This window comes from Parasteatoda tepidariorum, chromosome 2 (assembly GCF_982258835.1).
Source record: "Parasteatoda tepidariorum strain Cologne lab strain chromosome 2, Ptep-v5.0, whole genome shotgun sequence".
Lineage (NCBI taxonomy): Eukaryota > Metazoa > Arthropoda > Arachnida > Araneae > Theridiidae > Parasteatoda > Parasteatoda tepidariorum.
The window spans coordinates 41,477,871-41,498,461 of NC_141756.1; the positions used below are offsets into that span (position 1 = coordinate 41,477,871).

A 20,591-nucleotide genomic window follows, 5' to 3' on the forward strand; every position below is an offset into this window, starting at 1 on the left:
CACCCTAAAACACCAAACAATAATTTCAGATAATATGTAACAATATACTTACCTCCTCAAATGGTGAAAAACCTGATATTCCTTTTTGAGTAATTAAATACCAACTACCCCTATAACTCAAATTCTGAATCAATGCACTGCCAAGATCATACAATAGCAATCTAGCAATCCGGGACAGTCTGTTTTCAAAATAGAATCATACATTAAGTTTTCAATATACAATGTTTAAAACGAATGAAAAGCTGTGAAATTGAATGCTAAATGAACATTTTGCAAAAAATAGAAATTCCTGGGAGAAAAAAAAAAAAAAAATTAAATCACAAGTATATGAAGAAGGTTTTACTACTAGATGTACAGCGCACAAAATAAAAAACAGACCACACTGAATAACTTTTGATCTAATGATTCGATCTTCATGTTCTAGGACACAATTTTAATGGTTCAAAAGGGGTGACCTCAAATATGCAAATCAATAAGTGCAAACGATACTTCAAGTTACGAAATCAGACACAACGTACTTTCTCTAAATGAACAAACCTTTTTTCGACGGATTCGGATTTCTGACCCTCAAATATAGGGAGTAGCCACAATCTGGAAAATTTGGTCCCAGCTCCAAAGTTTGTAATGATAATTTTACTTTCTGCGTATTTCATTATATCTCAAGAACTTTTTGATAGAATTGAAAGATTTTTGCACACAATTATAAAATTCCTTTATCCAAAGATAATACCATGCAAAAAATAGCCTTTATGAAGTATTTTTTATTATTTTATTTACTAATGGTGGAAAAAATTTTACTTGTAAGGTATATAATTTTTTGCAGCATTTTTAAAAAATATAATTTAACATGGCAAACAAGTTAACATGGAACATAATTTATAGGCAAATGCCCTCAAAGGGCTGTTTAGCCAAAGATATTGAATTGACTAAATATGTAACTAAACATCTTATTTCTCAATAATAACTATTTTAGTTTTAAGACCAACACTTTATAAAAAAATAATTTAATCATATTTAAGTCCTTTTAATTTACAGCCAGAAATTTTTAAATAAAATGAAACAATTATTTAAAATCCTAAGTTGCTTTAAGTAGTTTACTAGTCAATTGAAATAATTGAAGATCCAAATTTTAAAATATGCAAAAGCTAAAAACATTTAAAAAATATTTTTAAATGTTTTTAGCTGTTGCATATTTTGAAATGCTGTTGAAAGCAATTTAGTCTAATGACCCAAAAATACTCTGTAACTCTACTATTAACATCCAAAAACATTCAAACATTAAAAATTCAAGTATCCCAACTTGAAACTACATCCAAAATCAGAAGATAAAACATACTTTCTAGAAGGTTCATCAAAAGTCATCAGAACCACTATATCTCCAGGTCTTAGTGTCAAAAGCAATGTCTCCAAAAGAATTGAATCTGAATATACAAAATAATAACTTAATTTTGTACATGGTACAGTTAAGTTATACAATCTGCACATAAAACCAATAAAATTAAAGGGGCAACTTCAGTAGGAAAAGTATGTTTGAGCATTTTTAAAATTAATTATAATTGTATTAATCACTGACAGCTGCCAATGATGCTTGACTTCAATGCTTACTGAGAACTGTGTTTAACGATTAGTCCAATGTAGACAAATTTATATGACAAATGTATTAAAAAATTTCCTGGGAATATTCTCACATTCGATCTTGATCTTTCCAAACTGCTACTACTAGATTTTTTTTTTGCAATAAATTAGATAATTAGATTAAAGGCAACTAGTTGTCACCTTTAAGATTTTCCCTTGCGGAAAGCCCTTTTTTTTTTTTTTTTTTTTTTTGCATGCCACTTATCCTAGTGCAAATCCATTTTGCAACAAGATCTCATAACGAAATTTTTCCAATTTCTCTGTCATGTTCAATTTATCCATTGAATAACAAGATTGGAAACAGCTTTTCTGAGCAGAAAATTAACCAAGATTAATTGATTAGAAAGATTAAGAATCCAAACTAATTAAATCCTTTTCATGCTTACAATTTTTGCATTGTAAACACGCATTGAACATAAGTTATATTTTATGAATAGTTAAGTAAAAGAGAAATAAAATTTTAAATGATTATTTTAAATTCCACCTAGATTTTTTTAAAAGTATATTTCATTACATTTGCTCAAAACTTAATACACACCTTTTTCATAAGTATCGAAATGAACAACACGAATGATTGTCCTTGTCATATTATCCACAACTGCTACATTTACACCTCGGCCACCCTCATTCACATCTTTTCCGAGAACACTTAGGTAAAAAAAAACATAATATACAAATTATTATGTAATCATAAACAAATAAATTTATAACAAAAACCATATCCTTTTTTTTTAACAACAACATAAACCAAAAGCAACATTTCTCTCCTAACTACATAAATACAGTGAGACCTGTTTTTGTGCGGTCCTTTTTTATGCGATTCTGTTTTTGTGCGATTGGTTTTATGCGATTTTATTTTTGTGCGATTTTTTTTGTGCGAATTATTTTTATGCGGTATATGAATCTTAACGGCGTTAGCACCAGTTTAATGTTTCCTATCAATGTGCATATGCATGTTGTGGACGAACTCTGATTACGTGGTCTCCTTGACAACGATGTATCTGAACTTCGCGATGCTCTGTTTATTTACTTTCATTAGTTCATTTATTATCGTCAACTCCATTTTCTCTTCTGTTTAAAATTTATTCTGCGCTAAACAAGTTGAAGTAAATCAGTAAAAAATCGTTTGCTGTGTTAAAATACTTAGTATTTTAAAATTAAACCGTTATTTTTATTTTGTAAATTCTCGTCTGCGTGTATCTCAAATACTATACGCTTCGTATTCAGAGTTTTATACACGATTCATTAGATTAAGGATTCATTTTATAGTGAGATTAAAGGTAAAAAAATTAATTACTTTTGTTTCTATTTATATGTAGTTTTTATGATTTTTATTTTATTTTATCTGATCACTGACTTTATGGTACCAAAAAACAAATCATCGAAATCCTATCTTCAAGCGATTTTCAACCAATTCATTCCAAGAAGATGCGCGTTTTGGATTACGACGAGTAGCAGCAAACTATTTAATGTATAATTTGAAAACTTCTACATGTATATGTACAATGGAGAATTAAATATTTTTAAAATTTCTTTAGGTCTAATTTAATTATTTAATTTTATTGAAAGCATTCTCTTATCTATTTCATAAATCATTGATGTATTTTCTGAGTCCGACTTTTTTTATGCGGTCCCTATCAACCGCATAAAAAAAGTTTTTGGTGGTATATGGTACAAACTTGTTTATTACATGTCAGAATTTATAAAATTTTCGAATTTTTTTTTGTGCGATTTCTTTTATGCGGTCCCTATCCACCGCACAAAAAAAGGTTTTACTGTATCTATTTTCGCTTAAATTACTTAAGTATATATTTTAAAATTTACACTTTCCTATTAACAATAAGATCATAATTTTTTAAAAATAAATGTAAGCAGTCAAAATTCTTATTTCTCTAAAAATTTAACCAAAAAGTTCATTTCAAGTTTTTTCAAAATGTAATAGCCAACACATGACTATTTTATAATTAAATCAGCATTATAAAGCTTATTCTGTTAGAAATAGGAATCTATATAATAATACATGCAAAAACTAAATGTTAATTAATATTCATATAAAGCTGCTCTATTTTTTTAAATTTATTAAAAAAGTGCAAAATAAAAATATACATTATATTTGAATTACTGCAGTTCCAAATATTTATTAAAAAATTAAGTTGTGCACAAGCAGACTTTACACATTATAAAAAGAAGAAACATGAAATTTAAATAAAATATTTAAGCAGGCAGAATTCACCAAAATAAAAACTCCTTAATTATCATTATGATATCATTTTGCTTCTCGTGCTCAAAACAAAAACAAAGACATTGTGTGTCATATTATGCAGCATTTTAAACGAACTAATAGCAAGTAAAAATTTTAAATGCAGTTTATAGAAGGAAATCTACTAATTTCCAAAAAATGTATAGGGGAAAGTGAGGTGACACTGGGTAACTAAGATTCGAAAGCCTGTAAGAGCTAAATTGTTCAACCTAAAAACTGTCAGACTTAAAAAAGATATTTATTGTTTAGTAGTGTACAAATATCATTCCTGAAGAGTCATTGATGTCCTACGTTTTTCATAAATGATTTTTTTTTCTAGAAAAAGTCAAATCCCCCGATCTTACCCCACTAGTCGGGCTAAGCCAAGTACACACATTAACTTTATGGGAAATTTAGAAGTACTAGAATTTAAAAAGTAGCCTACATTTAAATTTTATATGACAATTTAAGAAAATTAAGAAAAGAGAAAAAAGGAAAATTGTCCTGACTGGGACCAGTGACTACTGAGGTCCTGCCGAAATTCCTTACAAAAAATTATAGTTCTTATAATTTTTTTATTTATTTTTTTTAGGAAATTGCAGAGAATTTTTTAATATGTATATAAAAACTACGATTTTGTATAAAGAGACTTAAAAATTTCTAGAAATAAGGCTTCTTGTGCTTTGTAGAAAGGGCCCACAATAAACTTTGTCCTGGGGTCCGTAAGACGTTTGTTTATCCTTGAATATAGCTGTCTTCATCCTCTGCTGTACCACAGCTTTTGTGGACTCAATATAGACACACACCTAGAGAATACCTGGTCTTACCCAAAGCGTAGAGATTATTGAATGAATGAGGACAATACTACTATTGGGCAAAATTCCTATTGCTTTCTAGGATATAAATCTTCAGTAAACGTATAATAAGCTGAACCAAAAATTATTTTCGTAATTCTAATGACCAATAAAAAAAATTAAAAAAACAAGAGATCTACAGATATATTGTGACACTTGACTAGTAAAGTATAATTCAGAATTTGTCTACTAGAAAACAAAACTAATTTTCCCACAATCGAGGCACCCAGTCTTATCGCAATACTCAGTCTTACCTCACTCCTCCTTATATATTTTGAGCCATACAAACATGAGACTTCACATTACTCTCCTAAAAGCAATTCATAATTATGTAGTATTCATTTATTCTAGATAGCACACGAAATTCTTAACGAAATGTGGAAAATTGTAAATTTATTTCCGATACAACTTAAAAATAAAAATTTTCATGTAGTTTATTAGAAGAATGTTTATGACAAATAATTAAAGAAACATATTTATTTACAAAAAAAAAACATGGTAACATATCTTATGCACAGAAGTCATCCTTACCTTATGCAACTAAAATGTCTTACAAATATAATTAAAATATTATTGTAGCTGAGTAACACATAATTATACTTGTATAAAATATACCTTCAGATACTCTTAGACAGTCATTTAAGATTAAGCAAAAAAGTAAAAAATAATGAATAATCTGATTTAAGATACAACTGAAAAATAAAAATTTTAAGGTTGTTTATTAGAAGAATGTTTATAACAAATAATAAAAAGAAAACATATTTATTTACAAACAAAAATCGTTATGCTTTTCATCACATTTTAAAAAGTTAATCTTGATAAATTATTCAAAATCTCAATAAGAGAATATGGCAGCATATGTTATGTCACACAAGTAATCCTTACCTTACATAAAATGTTTTACAAATATAATTAAAATATTATTGTAGCTAAACAACACATAATTATATTTGCATAAAATATACCTTCATAGGTATAGACAGTTATTGAACTCTTAGACCGTTATTTATGATTAAGCACACAAAAAATAATAATGAATAAACTGATTTAAAAATTGACAATTTTCAATTTTTGAAAGAGTTTATTCAAAAGATTAATAAATAATCCAAAATGATTTAATTACTTTATTTTGACATTTAAAAAAATTGGATAATATTTTACGATGTCATAATCTTAATAAGATCAATACATATTTATGACATATCTTATTAATGTTAAGGCATGATTACATAATATATCAATAAAATCAATCTTAATTTATCCTATAATATTCTGGATCATCTAATATTAACTTATCTAATAATGCCATTGTTATGGTAAATATATACTTACTATTTGCCATCAATACAAAGCTTTGGTTCATCACTATGATCCTTTCCCGAATATAAATGAACAACAAACTCATTACTATTACAAATTTTTGAGAAACCACAATTGGGAATAATATCACCAACTTGAATGGAGTGAATAGCAGTAACAGTTCTAAAATTAAAAAGAGTAAATCTAAGATAATAAGACTCTACAAAGAAATTTTAAAAAAATTAAAAAATAAATGCTTATATTTCATAAAGATAATAATAAAATATCACATAATAAATAATATGTACTATACAAATAGCTCCTAAAAAATACAACATAATCAAAAACATATGATATATGAATTCTGAACTTCAGTATGATTTCTAAACTTATGAAGTGCCACCAAGGATTAATTTTATTCTTTTAACATATTTTATTAATTCTATTACAAGTAGACAAAAGCTTACTCTCTTTTCTGGATTTTTTACACGAAGTGAAAATAACTTCAGTCACAGTTGTTATTTTTATTTATGTGATAAAATTTTGATAAATTGTACCTATAGTTTTAAAACTTGCGAAGTACAATTACAAGTCAAAAATTCTGCTATAGGTTTAACATAAATATAAGATTCTGTTGCAGATTTAACTTAAATATAAGATTCTGTTACAGATTAAACAGAGAGATTCTATAATAAATAGATAATGACTTAGATTCTATTTCCTGTTTTTTAATAGGCAACAAAAATAATTTCCGTCACAGAAGTTATTTTTAAATAAAGTTTAAAAAAATCTTGGTAATTAATGAGTTTTGCCATTACATAGTTCATAAAGAAATTTTTCTGTTAATGGAAACATTATTCAATTGTAAGTGTAAATACATTTTTCTTTTTCAAGCACATTTTAAAATTGTGAAAAAAATTTCATAAAAATAGGGAGCTCATAAAGTTGGCCATATATGATTATTCGAAATTAATATTGATCATGTATTTTAAAATATAAATTGTTTTTTTCCTAAAACAAAATTCAAACATATTTCATATTTATTTGTTCAACAAACAATTTTTTGTCATAAAAAGGGAAATACAAACTCACTCATTAATCAAATGAGGTCTTTCATAAACATGAACAGCATGTTGCTTTCTTATCTCTACATTTGTTGTTTCAGTATTAACTGCTATTGGAGTTTCCACATAATTAACTGAAAATGTATAAAAATAAAAATTTAAGCATATTTTTAAATAACGAAAAACATTTAAAATTATATTAAACAGCTTCAATGACTACTGATCTAGCATAAATACAAAACATAGGCTTTAAATTATATTTATTAAAAAAAATAATAAATAAAAAAACATTTTTATTTTCAATCCTTTTCTGGGATGATTTCTATATATCATGATCTGTGACAGACAGAATAATCGCCAAACTTTGGCAACTTCTGAACAGAGGATCCTGCGAGACTCTAAAAGAATATTCTAGAAAAGGACCAACTCGAAGCGTATAACTCCTAGTCACCCCGGGCAAACCTGTACGTGTTTTTTCTTTTTTTTGTTTAAAATCCATTTGGAGCCTTGGTGGTTGTAATTGGTGCAAATGAACTTGGCTTCCTTCACAACAAAAGCTAAATTTTCTTCTCAACTGTTACTGAGCAATGACAAGCAATATTTTTAATGTAAAAAAATTAACTGTAAATAAATCCAAAATTGTAATGAAAAAATTCTAAAACTTAGTAATGTGATCAAAAGCATTCAAAATCTAGGATAATATATTTGAAATCAATTTACAATATACCAGAAGAATCCTAAGCTTTTGGACCATTTTAAGTTAAAATGAGAAAAAATTCTTGAATCAGATACTGATTTTAAACTGAATACTGCATCGACTGAAATTATAGAAATGATAAACAGCGGCTGCCCAGTTTTTGGCTACAGTATCCTCAATAGAATAATTTTAAAACAAATCAGCTGAAGAGGGCAATTTTTATTATAAGAGAAGAATTAGTATTTAAAGTCCTACAATAAAATAGTCACCAAGATTTGGCAAAAACAGAAAGGCGGGCCACGAAAAACTAAAACATATAACAGAATACGGTAAACTCTAAGGTTAAAATTGCAAAGCTATCTCTTGGTAATCCACTATAGGCCAATTTTTTATTTATTACAAGTTCAAGTGTATAAAAAAATTTCATTGCCGCCAGTGACATTTTGCCACGTTGACTTTACAAATTAAAACAATAAGGATCTTATAATGATATGTTCCCAACATAAGATGAAACTAATTACATTTTTAAAAAAACTCAACTTAAAAAGTGCTAGTATTCAAAAAATGGACAATTGAAATATTTTGATTGCTATACTAATAAAAAATTAATTATAAGTCTTCTTATAAAAATAAACAAAAGTAAGATGAATACAGCATGTGTTAAATTTTTATAAAAACTGTTTGTATAACCAAAAATTAAATCTTCTACATTTAATCAGACTAAAATGTGTATGGATACCACAAACCTGTTTCGTTAAAGAGCTCCGAAGATGAAATTTTTTCTAAAAAAAGAAAAAGCAGTAAATAAACATGTTGAAAAAATCAAAAAGTCAGATATCAAACATTTATGGAAGGAGGATAAATAAAACACTAAAAATAATAAGATGCATAATCACTTACACAAAATAAATTATACTGATTGTCTTCTACTAAAAAATCATTATGCAAAGAAACAATAAATAATCTAATGCATTTTATGCAACTAGAACTTAATTACAAACATTTGACATTATTGATCAGTGAAATATGTTTCAATGTTACTTAAATATTTTAAATGTCATCTATATAAGTTGTCTTCTAAATAAAATATTCAAATAAAATGTTTACACGATGCATTTTATACTAGGTGCGTATTCAAACTTACCATTATTAAGAGAGTAGAACGAAGTAGTAGCGTAAAATGCAAACATCACCAGGATGAATAAAATAATGGGCCGTAAACCTGAAACTAAAAAAGTTCTACGAATCATTACTGAAACTTTGAAGAAATTATCAAACAAAAAATTTAAATTAAAAGTTAATGCTTTAATGGAACATTTACATAAATAAATAGGGTACTTACATCCAAATTTACGGGTAAAAACCATCGCAGGCCACGTAAATGGTAACTTCAAAAATATTTTCATCTCATAAATAAGAGAACGGCAAAATCTTAGAGCAGTATCAACAGAATCTTAATTAATGCTAACGGTATTATTTATAAATGTACCGAAGAATTTATTTCGATAATAAAACATCAAATATTAAAAAATTAGATCCCAAAACTAAAAGCAGACGTTAGATTAAAATCTATTCTTATATTTTTAATGCCATGATTTCTCGTGATATGAAATGATGTCAAGAAAAGAAATAAAAAGTTAAATCGTGGTCATGAATCTTGTAGCAGACTATCATAAACAAAACATCAAACTGAAAGTAAATTTATAAAAGGTTGATGATGCCATTACAATACTTCTATATTTTTTAATTTTGCAATATTTTATTTTTGGCCTTGTTTTAACTTTTTTAGCAATGAGAATTTTTTTTAAAGTATATTGTACATAATATAGAATTAAGAGCTTCGGAAACTTTTGTTTAAAGCTAATATTCAAACTAGTATAATAAATTTGCTTTATTTCAAAACTTATAAATACTAATGGCAACGTCGGTCTTTTACCAAAATAAGTTTTTTGTTTTCGTCCGTTTTTCGTTCTGTCTCTTGTTTATATATGATTTTATGTTAGTAGCGCGATGCTGAGTGATGAGATTAAAGATTATCTGACCTATGAAAACTTTATAGCATACTACAATAGCATTTTAATAGGCTTTGCTTGCTTCTTTTTTATAATTATATTTGTGTTATATTATCATGGTATATTTCATCAAGTTGCAGTAAAAGTTACTAGACCGCCTTACGCAAATGATTTGATAGTACTGTATAAATTTACTCAAAATTACGCAAAATCTCGCGAATTGCTTTCAGAAATTCAAACTATAGCACCAGATTCGGATTCTTTTTCTATCTATCATGAAGACTTTTTTGTAAGTGAATTATTTCTACCCAAGAAAAATGAAAGGAACACCATCTGTTCTTTATGCTGTCTACTGTACACACAATGATTTTCTATAATCAGATTCACGATATTGACTGAATTAAATTTTTTAGTCTACCACAAAATTATTTATTATTTAATTGGAATTACCTTAGTTTACAGTGTAGTTAAAATAAATTAGTGCAAATTTTGTGTCCCCAAAGTGCTATAAATTCTTCATTTTTATTTTATCACAACTTAACATCAATCTGATTTAATAATGTTTCATTTGAAAATATTTCAAATTAAAGGCCATTGATTAAGTGAATAATAATTAAATCAGCTTAATTAAAAGCAAGCACACTTTTTATTTAAAACAATTAAATTTTTTTACAAGAATATTGTAACTTAACTTAATTGTATCATCTTTTCAAAATCATTTTAAAAGATTTTCATTATAAATGTCTTCACACTAAATGTTAACTAATTTTCTTAAACCTGACAAAAATAAGAAATGTTTCTTATATGGCTATAAATACTACTAGTATTACAAGTGTGACTATTAAGAAAATATAAATTTCTATTAAATACATTTTTAATCAGTTTTGGGGGGATATTTCCTTATCGTAATCTGTTGTCAAATTCAATGACAAGGCACCAAATAGTTTTTATATGTGCACATTTTAAAAACAATAACATGCAAAGGATTGTCCTGTGTAGCTAGGAGCTATATCCTTCATATTGATCCCCTTCTGTGGTATATTTTTTCAGTTTTTTGCGGGCCTCTGCCCAGAAGTGGCCAAAACTTACCGATTATTTTTGACTCAGATCATGATGCAGAAATTTTCCTGCTTTTTTGAATTTGACAAGATATGGAATGCATTGCCTTACATTAGTATCTAAAAAATTTGTCATAGCTGTATGTTTGAAATTTATCAGTTCAATAATTTAATCTTTCTGTATTAAAATAGATTTTTTGTTAGATTTCAGTAAGTAAGTTTTCAAAACTGTTGGAATATTTTACTGCATATTGTAATGAATTTGGAACATGAAATGAGCAAAATTGTTACTGATACCATAAAGAGACTTCTTAGAATCAGTACATTTGACCAGAGTTGTTGTGCTCTATCTTGCATTATTTGTGTCTGAAATATTATTCCCGTAAATAATAAAACTCTATCTATGAAGCTGGAAGTTTGACTATTTATAGCAGAGTTTTCATCATAGATAAAAAATGGGTGAGAATTTCTCACCCTTTCCCAAAAACAGGGTGAGATTTTAGAAAGTTAAGTGAGATTTCTAAAAACTAAAAAAAACACAAATAGTCTTAGAAAAAAAGTCATTTCTTTTAATATAATAAATTTTTAACGTCTTCTATTTTTTAAAGCATTGAATATTTTTACTGCATCATCATAGAAGATATTGCTATTACCATCTTACATTAGTGCATAAAAAATTTGAACGTCTTACATGAAAAAACCTTACCTACGGTGAACATGTGGTTGCAGAGAAATGTGTTCCGAAAGGAGTTCCGTGGTTCGGAGGGGTTGTGTTCTGTTGTTCGAAACGGTTCTGAACAATACTGATAAATAAGGAAGCTAGATAACAGGGCAAATGTTGAAAATAATGAAAGATCCAGGAAGAAAAGTGAAACGGATTTTATTCTAAATGGCGTAATTCGAAGCGTTTTCTAAAATGCGCGAAATTCAAAAATTTTGAAATTGATTTATAGAATGTGCAAATTTCTCGCAGTAATCATTTTTTAATGTGAGAAAAGAAAAAAATATGCGAGATTCTCGCGCTGTAGTGAAAAAACTGTTATGGGTAGTTAAACATATAGAGCTAAATAAAATTGGCACTTGTAAGATATTGATAATAAAAGAGGCTATTGAAACTTTTTGCCTACATAATTGAACATTATATCAGAATAGGATCATTCTATCAGCTTCTGTTATGTTTTGAATTTGTCTTATAAATTTATGATCGTCTAAATAAAATGATATGAGAAATTAAACCTGCTCTTCAAACGAAACTTCAAAAATGCAATAAAAAGAAATTTATTTTCAAAAAATTATATTAAGAAGCTGAAGCTAAATAGAAGCTGAAACTCCTAAACTATTTTAATGATCTTAGAAGTTCAACCCAAATCTTATAAAGAAATTCACTTTGCTACTCTAAATAGTTATATCCAACAAGACCTCTAATTTTGCTCCCGTAGTGTACGTTTCTAACACAATACTGATTCCTGCTTATCTTTAAACTACAAAAATGTGGGGCTATCACTTTTTATTTCCTTTGTCTTCAACTGCATTGTCCCAGTGACAGAATTTTTTTGAACTTTCTGCGACAAACCTCTCTAGCGCTAATATCTTACTGCAAGATACTTATAATAATGACAAATATACATGTTACTAAGACATTTCTTTTCTCTCCAACGTGTGTAAAAGGAATCTTTTGTAAATTGAGAAGTGAAATGTTTGTTATATAATATACGTTGTTATATAATAGTTCTGGAGGGAACAAAAATCTTATGAAAATTTCGGTAAAAATGCAAACCAAAATTTTTTTTACTTCATTATTCTTTATTTTTCATAATTCCCAAATCAGAATAGGAAAATCGTGAACATTTCTTTTCCCTCTGATACGCGAAAGAGGAGCCTTTTAAATATAATTACGGAGGAAAAAATCCTACCAACATTTCTGCAGAAAAGAAAATTTTTATTCCATTATTCTTTATTTTTCTCAAATAAGAATAGAAAAATCATGAACATTTCTTTCCCCTCCCAAGTGCGAAAAAGGCATCTTTTAAATATAAATTTAGAGAAAAAAAAATTGAAAATTTCTGCTACAATGTCGCCGCGATTCTACCACGGGGTGCATTGTTATACATTATTTTATTAAAAATTTAATTTACACATAAATATCATCAAATTTTGATTGAATAAATAATACATAGCATTTATTATTCTGTTAGATGAATATAATTTTAATTTTCTCCCATAGCAAACAAGGAGTCAGGTAGGTTCATCCATTGGTGTTGTAGTATCAGATTCCACAGAGGATGATCTTTGCAGTAAATTGATACAAGCTGGTTATAGAGTTGCTGTCTTACCAGCTATTGATTATGCGGTTGTTTCATCATTTCCTTACAGAAACCAGTATTCATTAGCAGTGGCAGTGTATCGAGTTTATCCTAGATTAAAACAGTATTTAAAGGTATTTATTTATGAAAAAAATTAATTTTTCTTTCTGTATTTGTTTAACCAACTAATATTTTGTCACACCTGATATAGTCCTTTCATATGTGATTTTTCCTTGCTGAAAAACCAGTTTTCAGCCTTATTATTCAATCAGAAATTTGGGTATGAAGGAGAAATTTCTGCACAATCTTTCTCAAATGTGAAATGCTCATGAGTTAGTAAATTATGTTGATGTGTCCTCTCTTACTTATATGAGTTGTAAAATTAACTTTAAATGCTCGATTCTAACCTAAAAATTTATTAGCCTTGATAGTCTGAGAAATTAAATATATTTTAGTGTTACAGTAGTGATTTCCTAATGGCACTGTGGTTGACCTATGAAACCATGACTTTTTTTCAAGAGAGTAATAAAACATTCAAAATGTAAAAAATTTACTTTTTAATAATTATTTTAGAGAAGTGTAACAAATAGGAATTGACCTCTAAATTGCCCTAAACAAGCCAAATGTGAAGTCTTCATTGCAATAACACAAGGGAGAAGGCAAAAAAAGGATTTTTCAGGGCTCGAAAAACCACCCATCCGCCCGTCCTCGGCGGTCAAAAATTCCCTGTGGACAATAAATATCTCGAGTCCGCACGGGCGGCCATTTTCCCGTTAATATTCGTCATACATTTTCAATTTTTGTTATCTTACAAGAGTCTAGCGCCTCACTTCTAAAATGACCCTCTAATCTAGAAATACAGCAACATACTGCTCTTGGTGGAATTGATGTTTTCTCTGTCTGGGAGTACTGCAGTGATTGAAAGAGGCTTTTCAGCTATGAGCTTACAAAAAAACACATTACATACTGGTCTTAAACAAAAAGCGTTAAACGCAATTATGAACATCCACCTAAATGGAAAACCCCTTTCAGATTTCTGTGCAGAAACCTCTGTAAATCATTAGCTTGATTGTGGAACTGGCAAACGTCATATTTGTTTCATTTAAAAAACGAAGTACCCTCGGATAAATTGACATTCCAGATAACTTGACCTTTGTCATTTAAATTATTTCATAAAAGAAATACTAGGTTTTACTATTAGTAACCTAGTATTTGTAATCCTAGTAACTACTAATTCATTGTGCAATTTATATAAATGGTTGTAATAAATAAGAGAAAATGATAATTTTATTTAATTATAAGCTACGAGTTAGTTTCAAAGGAGGACGGGTACATTGTTAGACAAGCCGTCCTCGGGGGCGGGTAAAATTTCTAACTTTCTTCGAGCCCTGGGTTTTTTGACAGCTTGGTTAATTTAAAAAAGTGCATAAAATATATTTTCCAATTAGCAAATAAGAAAAAAAGTGAAAAAAATTAATGACATTCCTTTTTGTTTCTGCAGGAAGACTAAGGCGTAAAATTTTAATGAAATATACTGCAACAGAACAGAAAGAAAAATGTAGCTTTTTTTCAGATATTGACAATTGCATTAATGAAAATCGTTGAAAAATTCTTTATGCCTCGAAAGAAAGTGACCTTTAGAAAAGCAAACACTATTAAGATTAAGATATTACAAGGAAATTTAAATAATATGCTAATTTAATAATTTAAATAATATGCTCTTGCTAAAGCAATGAAAATTCATAAATCAAATTGAGTAAAATATTAAATTGAATAAAGGGAACTACATTAATTAAAAGCTTTTGACAAGCAGTTTTAAAATTCTGTTAGAATATTGTAGAAAACAAGAAAAAAAAATTTACATTTAGTCTTTTAATAGAAAGAATTAAATTTTGTTTATTTCTCTTCGAACTTTAACTTATTTTTCAATCTTTCCTGTTGAAGTGCAAGTCATTCATTTTTTATTATTATTAATATTTACTTTTCAGAATTACAGATTGTGTGCACATCCTATTATGGAACTTTATACAAAGAACCAGGTTTTCTTTATTGCTCCTCTATCCAAGCAGTTTGACTTTTATGCTGATGAAGCTATTCCAGAATATGAAGACAGTTCTTCTGAAGGAGAGGAGGAATTAGAGCGTGATCATCCCTCTAGCACACTAAAATGTAGGAAGCAATGCTATCAGAAATCATTAAAAGACCACTGTTATTGTGATCCAATGCTTCATTCTTCTTCATGTGATAAGCGCAAAAGGGCTTTGTAAGAACAATCTTTGTTCTCATTTTGCATAATGTAATTTTTCTTCACTTCTTTTCAATCATCATCATCTCTTTTATTTTTCTTGTAGTATAGCTATACTAGTAAAACATTTCCTCTTCTGTATATTTAAAAAAAAAATTAGATTAGCTCTTGCGGTTAGGATTCACTTTGGTATTTTATAATTTTTGGAAATTAGAATGTTTGACTGTTTATTATGTTGCTCTCATTTTGCACTGATTTTTGCTATTTTAATAATTTTTTTAGTTAATTTAAAATTGAAATTATTGTTTAAGACATTCTTACATTTTAATGTCTGAGAGAAAAAGAATTTTTCAAAAAATATTAATGTGCCAAAGCATAAAATCCTAGCAAATATTACTGGTATTTAACTAACAAATATTTCATTCATATCTTAACGTTACTGAAATAAATACAAATTCATTGATTTACTGTTAATGATATTTGAAAGAAATAAAATGCATTCTTTATTGCTATGTTAAAGTTTAACAGGCATTTTTAATTTCTTTCATTTTAAAATATTGTTAATATGATCAAAAAGACAGGGATAAGATAAAAAAAGAATTTTAAATTATAATATATTTGTATTTTAAAATGATCAGTGAATTTTAAATTTTTACTTGTTTAAATCCACACATTAGAATTAGAATTTTTTCTAATTACTGTTGGAAAATTAGGTATGTTTTACTCGAAATTGCAGCTGGTACAAAAATTCTAATACCTAAAATTAAATGTTTCTAATGAATGATTTAATTACTGAATGAACTGAAACTACTTGGTTGTTATTGTTATAATAGTTATGTTTATTTATATTCATCAAGTATGCCTTTCAAACCTTTAAGAGAGCATTTTAGTTCTCAGTGACATACTTTTAAAAAATATGGCCTAGTGTTCACTGCATTTTTAGACCTGTGATCAGTGTTCTTATAAAATTAATGTAAATTAATTAGTTTTCAATACTAGTTTTTAGATCTTGTTTTCAAGCATTTTTTTATGTTTAGAATAAATACTTTTCAAAGTAGATTTTATCATCTTTGTATTTTATTTTAATTTTTCTTGATTGTCCTATATTATAATTATACATAAAACATTTGTTAAAATGTGTTTTCTAATTTTACACTGTCTTCATAATATAACTATACTTAAAATTAAAAGTTTATAAATAAGATTTTAATACATATTTGCATTAAAAATCTGATATTTCTGTACTTAATATTCACAACAGAAAAAAAAATATGTATAAGTACCATGAAACGATTTAAACATTGTAACAAACAATGTAAAAATGAAATATTTTTGAACCATAGTTGAGTAAGTGTATGATAATTATATTTTAAATATTTATTTGTTTTCTATGTTGTTTGATTTCATGTCTTCCAAAGATTTTATTGATACCGTAATGTGTATTGATGTAAGACTGATTTTAATTACCTACTTGCCAACATTTTTTATGTACATTTTTTGAAATAAGAACTTTGATAAAGGCTTGTTAATATGTAACTCTCAGCTTGAATAATTCATAACAATCCTACCTCTCTAGTGGAAGTTAAAAAGCATTTCTCAAGGCTATTAATCATAAGTAGAAGAGAAGTTATTTCATATCCTCTGCTAATAAGTTTTAATAAGGGAAAAAATTGTATGTTGCATAGGGTCTCAAAATTTAAGCTAAGAAAAAGTTTTTTTAGGGCTAATAGCATGAAATGACTTATTTGGTAAATGCTATAAAATAAATACTTCTGTGGTTTACAAATCAAAATCAAAGATGCATTCTTTAACCCAATGGCGGTTTAGTAAAATGCTATGCGGCGGTGAAGACTGCAGGTTAAAAATACGACTTTTTACGTGCAGAACAATCAGTGGGTTAAAGGTTATCATTTCAGTAAATAATAAATTATTAATTTTCATAGAAAAATGTCTGGCTTTAAACTATTCAAGTATAAATTAATAATAACCCCCAAATTGTTGACTCTGTTTCATGTGACTTCAAATTTTATAGCCGTACTGCATGTTGCAACAATATCCAAATGAAAACACTACTAATTGTTAGGTTTCTATGTCAATGATGTTATTAACTTATATTGTGTAAGACACTATATATTTTACGTGATTATTTGCAATTTCTATATCACGTAATAGTAATATATATGTATGTGAACGCAAATTACTGTATAAGAAAAAAAAACATTACCGACTTTATTCCTTGCTAACTAGTCATTTTATATCACTTTTCAATTTGTGTTCCTTAATTTTAAATAAGAGTGACAGGCATATTAATTTATTAACACGTACATTTATCTTTTTTTAATGTAATAAATAAAAAATTTTTTTAATTAATGTTATTTCTAGTACTTTTGCAAAGCATTGAATTGTTATGATCTCACCACTACTTTATTCAATGCTAATTTATTAGTCTTCCATTTATTTAATATTCAGGTTTTTTTCTGATTTTGATGATATTACGTAAAAGAAAAGAAAATACTATTGTTGATTGTTTATAAAAAAATTATTAAATCAAATTAGTCGTTTAAGACTGGAATTTTGTTTTAATAAAATCATTTAAGTTATGATAATGCCAAACTATTTTTGCCTTAAATAATTAAATCTTGTTAGCGTTATGTGTGAGATTTGTATGTAACTAATTTGATATTATGAAGCTGTTCATTTCAGTAGTTTTTATTTAAATAATTGGTGTTTTATTCATGTATTGTTCTTGCCTGTTTGTTTCAATCTGATTTTAAATTAATATGGCATGTTTGTTCATATATTTTGAAAATAACATAATTTATAATTTTCTTTAAAAAATTTATACATTTGTTTATTTAACCATAGTTAATTTTCATACTGTTTTTAACCTTATGCTTGTAAAGATATGCATGTTATGCTCAAATTTATTGTTGATATTTTTGTAATGTGTATGTATATTTTAGCTTAATTTTTAATGTGATAAATGTTTTTGAGAACTGGAAATGACACTTTTTTGAATAAGTTCCTGTAATATACAAATATAAACATAATTTAAAAACTGGTTTTGTTTATTGTTTTATTTTAAATCTTTGCTATTCAATTATTCTTTGAAATAAAATACAAGAATTTTGTTGATCCTTAGCACTTCTAAATTTTAATCTAAAATAAATGTTTCTGTTCTTTAATTAATTCGGTTAGTAAATATGAAATTTAGAAAACGTAATTTTGAGAATGGGTTTAGAACTATTGTGAATTTAGACATTGAACACATGTTTTTGTGAATTAATTTTTCAAAATGAAAAATATGTAAAATAATCAATAACAAACAAATATCTATTTTTTTTTTAAACAAATAGTTTGTTCTGTTAAATAATAACAATATTACTATTTTATGTGCACATAAAAAGGAACTATTACAAAGGTAATGAATATATATTTCAACTGTCTGTTTCTCATAATGTTTTTTTTTTTTTTTCGTAATGAACATAAAATTTATATAAATTTCTAAATCCCTTATTTATTACAACTTTTTTTTTTCTTAAATTAACTGTATTTTAGGTGGAAATAAAATATATGCCAAAGCTTCTGAGTTTTTTTTATCTCATTTGCTAAAAAAGAATTATACAACTTTCCTAAACAGTCCTTTTCAAAAACACAGAGCCAAAGTGCTCTTTCAAAATTGTTGGACTAGTAATTTTTGATGAAAAAGAAAATTAAATTTTTGAAAGTTCCTTCTATATTAATCTAAATGTGCTACTTTACATTGTTGCTTGTCAGAAAATATCCTATTTCTTTTAAACTTCTGATTTTGGTATAAAGCACAGGTTAAGTTGTTAACCATGTATTTTTAGAACAAGTTAAACTTTTTATTTATTTCAGAACAGTTTTTATTAAAAAAAAAATGATATGTCTTTTTTTTTTTTTGAATTATGAAATTTATTTTTTAAAAAAACTTTTTCTGTAAAAATATCTTTCAGATCAAAGAATTTTTTTAAAAAAGTTTTAGTTCAAAAACTACATGGTTGAAAAATTACATAATACAACTTAAAAATTACTTTACAATATTAAACTTTTGAACTTCATTATAAAAAAAACTATGTGCCGGATTTGATCTATGCTTAAAGAGTTTTCTCGAGTGTTTCTTAAGAAGGGAGAAAAAGTTGTTTATTTTAAGAAAAATTATACCCGGTAATTAAGCTATGTTTTATTAACTTGCTGTGCCATAAAGGATAGCATTCAAAAGAATGCTCATTCTTGTTCATTTGATCAAAACGGATTTATTTGTGTTAATTTTTAAGGTTGCATGACTACAATTTTGTTGCCTTCCTGCATTGTTCCACTTAAAAACTTGTTCAAGTATTAACGGTTTTTCTCTTCTAAATGTTTGACAAGATATCTGCTTTAATTTTTATTTGACATGTCAGAGTAAAGCTTCTATGGCTAGTATTGCCTTTTTGCTGTATTTTTTAGTTAATTTATCTATACATATTTACTGACTATTGAATGGGGAAAAAAAGTAGTAATCTTGCTGAAATTCAGAAAAAGGTTAACTTTTGCTCCGCTTATTTCGTAGAGTATATAATAAAGAGTTAAATATTTTAATGTTTATAAACTAAATTTAATTTTTAAACATTTAATATTCAAAGAAGTCTTAGTAGTAAGTAAACTATTTTACTATAATGTTTCCTTGTTTTTTATTTTATAAAGAAATGTTTATAAAATTAAAACAATTTTATACCAACTTTAAAAGAAAAAAATCAGGACACTTCAATTTTAAGGATGCCACTGATTTTTATTTCTTTCGTTTATAATTTTTCTTGGGAGAGAAGTAGTAATTTGCTTACCTGGCACTTTAAAATGCTATGGTCTGGCAAGCATCCATGAGGAAGATGCGAAGACAGTTTTTACATTTGAATATTTGTTACAAAATAAACTGACCGTAAGACGCAATTTCTAGTCAAGTATCACTGCCTGCTGTAAATGAGCGGATGGAATATCAGTCTATGAAGGAACTGAGAGTGCACGGTATTGGCTCTTGTTAAACTCTTTTATCTAGTGCAGGAGCTTACGCGTAGTTCTCGATGTTTTGATAGCTGGATGAACTACGCATAAACTCTTGTGCACTAGGTGAAACAATTAAATTTAATAAGAACCAATTGGCGATCGAAATGGGCTGTAGGTGGCA

The 20,591-nt window shown here is 27.0% G+C and overlaps 2 protein-coding genes across 2 annotated transcripts in view; one reads left to right on the plus strand and one right to left on the minus strand.

Moving 5' to 3' along the window:
• Window positions 1-9,485, minus strand: part of LOC107436187 (protein O-linked-mannose beta-1,2-N-acetylglucosaminyltransferase 1) — a 72,660-nt gene extending 63,175 nt beyond the window's left edge. Inside the window, exons 1-8 of the mRNA XM_043044531.3 lie at window positions 9,131-9,485; window positions 8,933-9,016; window positions 8,535-8,570; window positions 7,120-7,225; window positions 6,061-6,210; window positions 2,174-2,283; window positions 1,337-1,421; window positions 53-179 (exon numbers count right to left, since the gene is read on the minus strand). Of these exons, the coding sequence (XP_042900465.1) occupies window positions 53-179; window positions 1,337-1,421; window positions 2,174-2,283; window positions 6,061-6,210; window positions 7,120-7,225; window positions 8,535-8,570; window positions 8,933-9,016; window positions 9,131-9,194 (762 nt within the window). The 5' untranslated portion in view covers window positions 9,195-9,485. The remainder of the gene's footprint in view (window positions 1-52; window positions 180-1,336; window positions 1,422-2,173; window positions 2,284-6,060; window positions 6,211-7,119; window positions 7,226-8,534; window positions 8,571-8,932; window positions 9,017-9,130) is intronic.
• A 225-nt stretch (window positions 9,486-9,710) lies between these two features.
• LOC107436191 (testis-expressed protein 264 homolog) lies at window positions 9,711-18,468 on the plus strand. The gene is made up of 3 exons (XM_016047795.4): window positions 9,711-10,089; window positions 13,083-13,295; window positions 15,150-18,468. The coding sequence occupies exons 1-3, from the start codon at window positions 9,799-9,801 to the stop codon at window positions 15,426-15,428; spliced, it is 783 nt and encodes a 260-aa protein (XP_015903281.1). The 5' UTR covers window positions 9,711-9,798; the 3' UTR covers window positions 15,429-18,468.
• The last annotated feature ends 2,123 nt before the right edge of the window (window positions 18,469-20,591 follow it).